Source organism: Porites lutea, chromosome 7 (genome assembly GCF_958299795.1).
Source record: "Porites lutea chromosome 7, jaPorLute2.1, whole genome shotgun sequence".
In the NCBI taxonomy this organism is placed as follows: Eukaryota; Metazoa; Cnidaria; class Anthozoa; order Scleractinia; family Poritidae; genus Porites; species Porites lutea.
This window is the reverse complement of record NC_133207.1, coordinates 20167713-20179230: the sequence shown is the minus strand read 5'-3', so window position 1 is coordinate 20179230 and position 11518 is coordinate 20167713. Positions and strand designations below refer to the sequence as shown.

Here is an 11518-nt window from a genome sequence, read left to right as displayed (position 1 = left end):
TTATCCAGACGTCAACAGAGAATATTTAGTTTTCACAACCCATCGTCCGATGCCACCTCCTCCCCCTGAAGAATCAAAAGATGAATGAATGAAAGAAGCCGAGTGTTATAAATTAAGGTGGAAAATGAATAGCATCTTAACCCTTGAAACCCTAAAAGTGATAAAAATAAAAATTCTCCTTGCTACATCAATGCTTTATAAAACACGATGGTCATGAGAATGGAGGACATGATCACTTAAAATAAACTTAATTGATATTTTAACAACTTCTTCCCACTACTTCTATAGGAAATGCTACTAAAAACAACAAAAGAGAATGTAAATTTTGGTATTAGAGTTCACAACTTGATCCTGTCTCCATTTACTATAGCGGTTTATGTGATAAATAGTAAAGAAAGAAGTTTAACTTTTTTTGTACAAAATGGAACTTTTGACGTACCTCCACCAACACCCCACGCACATTTAGTGGGAGAGCCTCCCGTTACAAGTATTTTGCCATTGGGGTTTCCCACAATGCTTTGGGTAACGATGACGACACTGCCCCCAGCACCACTTCCCCCAGGAGCTGATCTGTAAGATTTGGTACTGCGACAAGCCGCCTTCACTCCTTTCAAAGATGAAAATAACAATATAATATCTATTTCTTTCTGGTTTTGATAACCGAGTAGAGTAACACGAATTTTGCTTGTAAGATCGAGTAGCAAGGGACGCACCTACACCAACCTGGCCTGGCCAGTAAGTACCTCACACATGCACAATGCCACATCACCCGGGCAGCGGCATGTGTTGTTTAGAGCTGACGCTGAAAGGAGCGCTTTGCACTCCACGGTTGCCACTGACTGGGTGGATATGGTTGTATCAAATAACATGTTCTTTGGTATCACCCATGAATTAAATCTGGGTATTCAGAATGCTTTAAAAAAACCTCAGCTGGAGTTATTAATAAGCTCATAAATTATTAATACTAAACAGCTTTTCTCCTGCATTTAATGAATTAACACAATTTTCACAGAACCCTCCAAAATAATTTTCTCCTTGTGGTAAGTAATGGAAGCCTCAGATTATGAGGCAACCCATCATCTATCTACACCAGATTTCTCTGGTTACGGGTATAGAGAAATCCAGCGAACCTGCATATTTGTTAACTGTACGTTCTATTTGCTGAAGAAAATAATAGGGAAGTTAAATAATAGAAATTCGTATATTTCATCTAATATACCTTCAGATTCAATTCTGCCATCTAGTGTCAAAGCGTCAAGAAGAAGATAAACTAAACCCCCTCCGTCTCCACCGTCCCCCCCTGGATAAGGATCATCTGACAAGGCATTGCCACCCCCACCCCCTCCCCCACCACCGTAGCTGAGTCGCTTGGTAAAATCTGGGTTACCAAATTGCATTCCACCTGAATTAAAGAAAAGCAAAAAAGTATAACCTTTTAATTAACAAATTGAAATTGGTCAATTTTGATTAGGTTGTGATTATATTTTGAAAGAATATTCCGGACACCTCATGATTATAATAGAGGGTAATACTCCTGGTAGGGACCATCTATTGCAAAAATTATTGAGAGAGCTCGGCTCCTGGAGAGCTAGGTATGTTTGAGAAAAACATTTTTGAGGATAAGATTTTTCATCGTCCTGTATAGTGATTACCGTCTTCTAAACAACTTTTAAGAAGGGTTAGCACTTAAGGACTCAGTAGTGTAGTGGATGTGAATGTGGATTTTAAAATAATTGATGTCGTTTCAAACCTTATTTTTCCTTTTTTTGATTATTTTTTAAGTTATAAGGTTTTTACGTATTTTTCAAACCAAGATGGGAACACCCAATTTCGTGTACCTCCTCCTCCCGCTCCACCCCATCCGCTACCACACGACGAGTCACCTGAAAAAAGAACGAAACTCAAGATAAGGGAATTACATTCAAAGCGTAAGATCTGTTACACTTCATGTACCTGCAGCCCAAAAAGTGTCACTATTAAAACGAGGCCGAGTGCAAAGCCTTTCCTTTGAAAATGAGATCTATTTGCAAGAGAATATGGCTTTGCACTTAGCTCGCTTTAAAACAGAGGCTTGCGGCTACTCGAAAAGTTGGCTGGTGAAGCTCATCTACCTCCAAAACAGGGGGTACGTATAAAAGCATTTTGAGGGAATGCAGCACAAGCAACGTTTGGCCTTATGAATATTTCTTTGAAAGGCGTACATATGATAAATGCTAATCCGGTAATGATAAAGATGATGACGACAAGATAAAGCCTAACGATAACATGACAGACAACAACCTCCTTCTCCTCCTCGTGACTGTGTGCCAGCCCTTCCGCTTATAGATCCACCGCAGGGACCGTTTGCTGGATACCCCTGTTGTCCTCCGTGGCCCCCTCTTGCCCCGGTACAGTCTGACACTCCCCCACCCCCAGCGTACACACCAATCTAACTGTCACTAAAACTAGAGACCATTATCATGCCCCTGCTAACACAAGACAGCACTCTATACTACCTCCTTGTAACTGATGATGATTACGTTAAGCGGTAACAACGATAAAATGATAACTACAATTAACCTCCTTCTCCTCCTTGTGACTCTGTCCCGGCTCTCCCACTTACAGATCCACCACAGGCACCATTTACAGGTTGACCCTGTTGTCCTCCGTTTCCTCCTTTTGCCCCGGTGCAGGCTGACACTCCCCCACCCCCAGCGTAGGCACCGATCTGCAAATGAGAGAGAATACGTAGCTTTTGCCGCTTGTATTTACTGCTGGGGTTAAAATCATCTGTTTTAACCCTGTAAAGTGTTTTTTTGTGGCCTGTAATTAGCTGTGCAAGTTAGGGTTAACTATATGAAAAGTTGTTAAGGCTCGTGCGAAAACTATTTTGAAATAAATTCTGAGGCAGTTCTTTCGGGGAAATTCAAAATGTTTAAAATTTACCGATGACTTCAGCAAATGTGACGTTATATGATTTGAAATTCGGTGTCATCGTATACGCTAATTGGATTAGCCTGATGTTCCATAATACAGACCAAGTATGGAATGAAAAAGTAACATCCAACTAATAAGTTATAATGAATAATTCAAAAATGCAGCGCTTTGGTTTGGCCTCGCCGTGGTTGCATAGTATGACATAGGAATAAACTTACACTAGTTGATGCAGTTCCTCCAATACCGCCGTCACAACATGAGCCACAAGAATTTGCAGCACCACCTCCCCCACCACCAGAAAAATGTCCACCACCACCCCCTCCGCCAGAACCGTCATCATTATAACCATCAGTAGCATCAGCTCCACCCCCTCCCGCATTATATCCACCAGGACCTCCATGGGCTAAAAATAAAACAGTATAGCAAAAAACATTATTGCCTGCTGCTTTTTTATAATGATATACACACACGATACCTGATGTAGAGTGAAAATTGCACTTTGATGGCTAAATTAAACCGTATGTTCACCTCTGAATACTGAAGTGCTAAGTCAAGTGATTCAGGGGTGGGTCCAGGATTTTTTTTAGGAGAGGGTGCACCACTAACTAAGGAATGGCGTAACTGACTGGTGACGTAAAAAAATTTTAAAAGCAATTACGAAAAGAAGGTTTTCGGCTAGGCAATAACATAATGCAAACTGCTGAGAATGCATATCAAACGATACAGCATGCAGACTTCAGTGCCTCGTCTCATGTTTTACTTCAGCACCAATAAACCACAAAGTTTTTTTGTTTTTTTTGCAGAATATCAGTTGTATTAGAAAGCCGCAGGTCATCTCAGGAGAGGGTGCGGACCCCCTGCACTCTCCCCGTAGATCCGCCCCTGTGATCTACTCTACTTCCTGCATAAATTCAGGCCAAGAAACTTCATACGAATATTTTTTTTTTACATAAAACGTTTCAAACAGAATGTTAAGCAGGAGAATTACTTAATTGTAACAGATTTCAACTTTATCACGAAAAATTATTAGTTGCTACACCATTTTAAATCCTCTTTTTTAGCAAGATCGCGGGCCTGACGGCGGCCACATTGAATTTTGTCACAGGTTGAATACCCCCTTCAAAACAATTGTCTTTTTCTCAGCAAACTTTTAGGATATTACAGAATAATTTTTCCTTGCAGATACTCTTCAAAAAGTAGATGACATTTATCGAGCAACATTTTTTGCATTTGTTCAGTTTTGTTCCGTTCATTTTTAGTCAGTAATTCGGCTATTTCGTCTTTGCCAGCCACGAACTCTTTCGCTATTTTCCAGAGTGGACCCTGTACTCACGCCAGAACTGTTAATAAGCTACAACGCCTAGCCGGTGACTACTCAGTGTTGTGATTGCACTGTTAGCAATATACAATCATTGACGTCAGAGTAACTTACGGCAGTGATTGTATATTGCCAGCATCTTAGCAATATACAAAATTGGTTAGCGGCGGCTTCTTATGAAAATGGGATTAAATTCAGCGAGAAAGAAGGCAGAACAGGACCACATTTAATTTGAACACTACCTACCGTTGATTCCCCCAACAGCCCCTCCCCCTCCATTTCCATTTGTGTTCAGTGTCCAGGCCTGCCCGGGTATATCTCCTCCTTTTCCATTGATTCCAGTATCAAGATACAAGAATGATTCGCCTCCATATCCACCTCCACCACGATAATCGCCACCTTGCCCACCACGAAAACCTTGGCACAATAGAGTTTTTTTTATTATCATTATTAAAAACTATGTTTGCTATTCCTCCCTACTTAATGCACAAGCTAGCTTCTATGCCCAGTTCACACTGAATAATAACACACTTTTTGTGGTTCTGTGCGGATGTCCGTGGAGAAGATCTGGCGGGGGATTATTAATAGTTCTAAAAATAAATCGAAACAAGAAGAGTTGACTCACGGTTATAGTACTTATGGAGGCTCTAGGTTATCGGCTCCTAATAACCTAGCCATCCTCCGGGATTTCTCTCCTTTCCGCCCTAAAGCCTGATGCTTAAGTTAATGAAAATGCTAATACCTTCTACTTGATAGATGTAATCATGAACTGAGCAGAGAAAATCCAAATCCATTCTAACACATGAAAATTGCTTATATTTCTTCGATACTTCTGCTGCTGAGAGTTATTTATCGTTAAGGAAAATACCTTGTCCATTTGTCGATATCAACGAACTGCTGTCAATAATCATCGTTTTCGCTCTAAGCGCCAAAATGCCATATAGGCCATTCTCTTGTTTTCTGCACCGTAACTTGCAGTTGTTGGTGAGAGTAACTGTGTCGTAATTCGGAAACACTTGAGCCATAATATGTACGTTCTCGCCCACTTGTTGGGTAAAGGGAGATTCCACAGTGATATTGCAACTAGAATACAATGGAAATATTAGCTATAGAGGAAGTGATTCATCCCCACTCGTGGACAAGTGACGCGCACGGCGGCGGGAGAAGGGAGTGATACGGAGAGAGAAAAAAAGAAGACTTCCTTCTTGGCTTTTTTCCTTCCCATCTAACCCTGCACGCCATAACGGAGGGGTGAGAGAAGACTGGAGACAAGTTAGGGCCTTGGCCATTTGCAGGTTGCTACTGTTGCTGATGTTCTATTCCGGGGAGGTTAGCTTTCGAGAGGCTAGATGATGCTCATTATGGTAGTATTCAAGATATAAAAATTATATACTTTCTACACAATTAGCCCTCCTTACTATGTATTGCAAGCCTTCCAATATTTTCACGGTTCCAATATTTTTAGCATCGTGAAAGTTGTTGAAAATAATTTTTTCTCTGTATCATTTCCGTGTTTGCTATCCTTTATACACACAAATGTTCTTTCAACAGCAATTTAAACGTGCAGTTCCAGTTAGAAGAGGTCAGTTTTGGATGAAGAGGACAGCACATATCAAAACGGTACGTAGTTACTATCACCGAAAGGCGTTTTATTACACGGCGTGCAGATTTGTGACGAAGTGTACAAAAACAGTGAAACTGTCGTCATATTGTTCTCCCAAGAAAGCCGCTGCTAATCGTGTGCAAGCCACTAAAATATCCGTTTACATACACGGTCCGGACAAATTTTCAAAAATTTTGATCTACTTCTGATCACGTCAAAAATTCGCACAATGTACTTTGCCGTTCAAAAACTTCGGAATGCAGACTTAATGGCGGGTCCCGTATAGACGAAAGGCTGATCCGTGCAAGTTTTTGTCCGTTTCAAAACTTGTCCAGATCCGTTTAAACGGAGTCTAATACTTTCGTGAGAGCAGGTTTTAAAATATGGATCATGTAGGCGTGGCTATCCCTAGGGCTTTTGTTCTCAGCATGAGCTGCACTTGGAATGCACCAGTTTTTTTCCGAAATTGGTTTAACACTGGTCTTTGCGACTCGGAGGCAGGTTTTAAAGACAAAGAAACTCACCTATTATTGTGTGGATTACATGGAGAGCATTTGTGAAAATCTTTGTCCCCAAGACAAGGTGCACAATATAATAATGCTCTGTGGCTACTAATCCTATACGCTCAAGGGTAGCCCGGAATTGTCTAATATACCTACCCATTCATCTCTGTGACTCTCGTTATCTCGTATTTTCCAAAATCGTCAAGACTTCCTCTGGTAACAATGAACAACATTTCATATCCTGGTTTAATCCTGGTTGCATCGCAGTTTGACAGTACTGTATTTTTGGGGCCATGGGAAGTCATGTCTACTGTCCAGGAAAACATCGCCTCACTGCATATATTCAGGGTAGTAGAGTTGCACTCCACTTGTGAATAAAATCAATAACACGTTAACCTTTTTAGTGATGACTTGAATCAGTCGTGATATAATAATTCACTGCTAAATTGAATTGAACCCATTTAATCCTTAAATATCAATAATGAATAAATGATTATTCAAGGGTTCCACGCCGAAACAACGTACTACTTCCAGAGCCACTACTACCAGGGACTCGCGCGAAGCAGGTTTGAAAGTGGCGGGGTTAATCCAAACTCGTAAGGGTGAACCTTTTAGCTGGGTATCCAAGGGATGCTCCGCCGGGAACCTTAAATTTTTTGGTGTCCTAAAATCATTGCTAGGAATTGATCTGGACCTATCATTCTTTAATAGTAGTAATGCAACAAATTTGTAACGATTATTGCCAGTATATCTTTCAGCAGTCACGAAATGCGAGCGCCCATGTATACGGAAAATGTAGAAAAGTAAAATTTTTCCAGTCTCCAAATATTGGGGATGAAATAAACCATGTCCCATGGTTGTAAAATTATAGCTTCCAACTCCATCGACAAGTGGCACCTCGTTGTCGCAGCTCAGCCGCAACCTACAACACAGCGCTGAGCATCAATTTTACGAGACGTTTTCTGGAACACTAAATTGTAACTTTTCGCATGCTGCGCACCCAGTGATGTGGACCTTGTGAATCAGAAATCCGTTCTTGTGGAATAAGACAGAAGAAATTTCCTACCTTATTTAAGGCCCCACCCGAGGAAACGGCACCCTACTTCTACTACGACTACATGCACCTAACGACGACGGCGACGACGACGACTACGACGACGACGACGACTACTACTACTACTACTACTAATTCTACTACGACTACGACTACGACTACGACTACAACTACGACTACGACTACGACTACGACTACGACTACTACTACTACTACTACTACTACTTCTACTACGACTACGACTACGACTACGACTACGACTACGACTACTACTACTACTAATTCTACTACGACTACGACTACGACTACGACTACGACTACGACTACTACTACTACTACTACTACTACTACTACTACTACTACTTCTACTACGACTACGACTACGACTACGACTACGACTACGACTACTACTACTACTACTACTACTTCTACTACGACTACGACTACGACTACGACTACGACTACGACTACGACTACGACTACGACTACGACTACTACTACTACTAATTCTACTACGACTACGACTACGACTACGACTACAACTACGACTACGACTACGACTACGACTACTACTACTACTACTACTACTTCTACTACGACTACGACTACGACTACGACTACGACTACGACTACGACTACGACTACGACTACGACTACGACTACGACTACGACTACGACTACGACTACGACTACTACTACTACTACTACTACTACTACTACTACTACTACTACTCGTGCATCAGTGCCTCTAAACTTCTGACTAGAGTCTACATCACCGTCTCGCTTTAATTAAGATATATCAACACTGAACGTTTATTTCGGTCGTCCTCTACTTTTATGGCCGTGGTTTGGCTCCCAAAGGACGAGTTTGTGTGCTATTAACGGGCTGCAAAAACATTCCATGTACTCAAATAATTATTTTCGAATTGAAGCACGTAGCTTGATTGATAGGATATTGGTCGGTGGTGTAGTTCTAAAAAATCCCCAGAGGAACCCTATTTATTTTGCAGAGAGGTTTTCGTTACTAAGTTAGCAATACTTACAGTTTTCGCAGTTTTTTCCAACAAGATTTTCGAATGGGCAAACGCAGTTGTAATCCTCTGTTTCGTAGATAGGATGACAAGTTCCACCGTTTCTGCACGGGCTAGACATGCACGGTGTCTATAGAAAATATTATTACGTCAGTGATGACAAACACATTTGCATGCAGACAGCTGAAAAGTAAAAATCGCTGTGATCGCCTATTGATTTGTTTAGGTTCACAATGTTGAATATTGAATTTTCTGCCCAATTCTCTGCCATTTTATATCCCTCGCTAAATTCTGCCCCTCAGGATAAATTTTCGCACCCACCGAAGTTCTAGTAGAAAATGATTCTCTTCGCTTTGCGAAAAATTAACTAATATAATACATAGAAAAAAATAGAGAACTAAATTTTGAACCAGAGATTTTTTGGAAGCCGAGACATCGCTGGTCAGTACCCTTTTTTGTTTAAATCATTCGTTTTTGTTTAGCGTTGATCGCGTTCACACTGATGTTTGAATGTTCATGTTTGAAGTGCTTTATAGAGAAACGCTCAGATTAACGATATCGCACATTCGTCAAAGTTAATTACTTATACAAAGATGTGATTTGAATTGTGCGCATGCACAATGAAAGACTTATCATGAAAAGACGCTTTTCGAGTACTAATAATTATTATTTGGAATGAAGATCTATTAATCATTTAACTATTTGTACTGAATTTTTATCCTTGATAAGCCCATTTGTGCTTGCAGCTCAGATACAAAAACTTCAGTACACGAAGCCGGCTCATTAATGCAGTCTCAGCTCTAGTTAGCACTTTCAGTTTAGTCAACAGCCACATCAGGCCTTATTTGCAAGATCATAAAAAGAATTTTCTGTATTATATATTGTAAACTCGAAAATAGAATGAAAATTAAAATGGTAAAATAAGTTCTTATTCTAAACTAAAACGATACATTTACAATACCTGCATACAGCAATATGAAGGCATAAAGAGACGGAAAAAAGAAGGGAAAATACGTTGACTTCCCAGTCGGATTAATTTGGAATTTTGTCCTATATTTAGGTACGTAAGTTGATTTACTCCGCCTTTAAGAATGACAAAGATGATTGAAAGTAAAAATGATTATCTCTGTGATATCACTTAATATTTAGGCATTCAAATTATACAAACGTGCAAACCAAGTTGACTGGAGAAAAACTTCGTAAAGTCGTTGATAACAGATGTAAGAGTTATCACTGTTCTGTTCATGACACTACAGCATAAATGTTGAGCTTTAAAGTACAAGACACTTGAGCAAAAGCAACTTACCTTAATATTATAATGATGAAAATCTGCGCTATAGGTTAGACTGTTTGGTTGTTTAAACATGTCCGTGTTTATCAACTCACACGTATGAATGATGCTGATATGAAACCCGTAATTAACCGATACACATTCTCGATGATTTATACATTCTAGCGTGCACTCGCTGATGGTTGAAACCTGCAACGTTTTTATGGAAGAAACGACCAGTTTTGTTTGAAGATTGCGTACGAATTGACCGTAGCTTACTCGAAAATCTTTGTTGAAAGTCTTGCTATGACAAGCGCTCTTAGTCACTGACAAGAATAAAGTAGCACCATGGACAATCATGTAAAGAACTCTAATCCAAGGAACAGGTTTCATTTTTCCGTGAGAGTAGGGCTTCCAGACGAGTTAATTAACTGAAACACATGGACAGCGTGGGGTGCCTAACACTTTCAAAAGTTTACCTTTTTCTGATGGTAGCGAAAGAAAAGCAAACCAAAAAAACAAAAACAGAGGAAAAAAAGCAAACTTAAAATAAACTGAAACAAACGAGTAATTGCAAAGCAGTGAAAAAAAAAAAAAGACTAAAAATAAGAATGGTTTTAAAAAGTTAAAATGACAAAGCAACATGATGGAAATTTCGCCTCAGGGGGTTATTCAGCAATATTTTTATTCCCTCTTCAACGAATAATGGTTTCTTCGCACAGCATAATTACTCCGCTGATAATCTAGGAGATTAATAGAGAATCCAAAATTTGCCATTTTATTGTTTTATTAAAATTTTCAAGAAATCTCCATATACTCGCTACTTGCTAAGCTACAGTTTTACCTCGGTCACCGAGCAATAGCCATGCACTGTGCCATAATGCCTTGTACTAAACTTGCTGTCTTAAGCATTGCGGATTTAGAGATATTAGTAAACTCACTTTAATTCAGCTGGCTGTTTTAAATGCTGTTATTTTTCTTCACAAGACGTGAAATGACGTCATGACATCAAAATGACCGCCATCTTGGATTTCTAGAACTCAGTTGAAAGAGCTATAATGGCAGCAAATCTGATTGAAAAAAAACTGAAAGAGATACGCCAATGGAAATAATCTTCGTTTATAGAGGTTTACAGCCGGCAGATTAAGAACCTATAAAAACTTTCAATCGACAATGAAAGGCAAATGATGAGTGAGTTTATCTCTTAAAAGAACAAATGCGGCTAACATATCAGCCACATAAATTAGAAGAATATTCACGAAGGTTGGTTAATTGGGACAAAGGATTTTAATGTTATCTTTAAGTCTTAAGTGTTAAATTGTAATTTGTTTACCCACGAAGCACTTAGAAGTTCTTATGAACTCGTTTAAACGTGTCCGTGCGTTCCAGATCGAATTGAAGATGGGAGTGTTGGTTTTTAAGGAAAGGGGAAAACCGGAGTACCCGGAGAAGAACTCTTGGAGCAAGGGAGAGAACCAACAACAAACTCAACCCATCTATGGCTTCGACACCTGGATTTGAGCCCGAGCTACATTGGTGGGAGGCGAGTGCTTTCACCCTCACGCCACCCTTGCTCCCCAGATAACAAGCCAAACCACGATATCTAATCGTTTAGATGTCTTATTTCTATATATTAACTGTCTCCTTGAGATTTTCATGCATTCAAATGTTCATTAGAGTCTTCAATCAGACCAAATACTTGGACGATGTACTCAATTAAAAATTCAAGCCACTGGTTATTATTCGTAGAAAAAGTAAGCTTTAAATCTGATAACTAGAAAGTGGCGGCAACGAGTTACGGATTCAAAGTTAAAATAATCTTT

The 11518-nt window shown here is 39.7% G+C and overlaps 1 protein-coding gene across 1 annotated transcript; it reads right to left on the bottom strand.

The window, feature by feature from the left end:
• Positions 1-10078, bottom strand: LOC140942617 (uncharacterized). Its single transcript, XM_073391543.1, has 11 exons — positions 9732-10078; positions 8438-8555; positions 6497-6707; positions 5103-5317; positions 4481-4651; positions 3135-3319; positions 2560-2707; positions 1839-1883; positions 1220-1402; positions 440-607; positions 1-65 (listed from the first exon to the last, which is right to left on the bottom strand). Exons 1-11 carry the CDS (start codon positions 10053-10055, stop codon positions 1-3), a joined length of 1833 nt encoding a protein of 610 aa, XP_073247644.1. The 5' UTR covers positions 10056-10078.
• Positions 10079-11518: the final 1440 nt, after the last annotated feature.

What these genes read in the sequence shown, in the direction of transcription:
- LOC140942617 (XM_073391543.1), bottom strand. Translation starts at nt 10,055, where the DNA reads ATGATTGTCCATGGTGCTACTTTATTCTTGTCAGTGACTAAGAGCGCT. An exon ending in GTCACAAGGAGGAGAAGGAG is followed by an intron (nt 1,884 to 2,559) that starts GTTAATTGTAGT and finishes TTCTTTTTTCAG; the next exon opens with GTGACTCGTCGTGTGGTAGC. An exon ending in TGGCAGAATTGAATCTGAAG is followed by an intron (nt 608 to 1,219) that starts GTATATTAGATG and finishes CATCTTTGAAAG; the next exon opens with GAGTGAAGGCGGCTTGTCGC.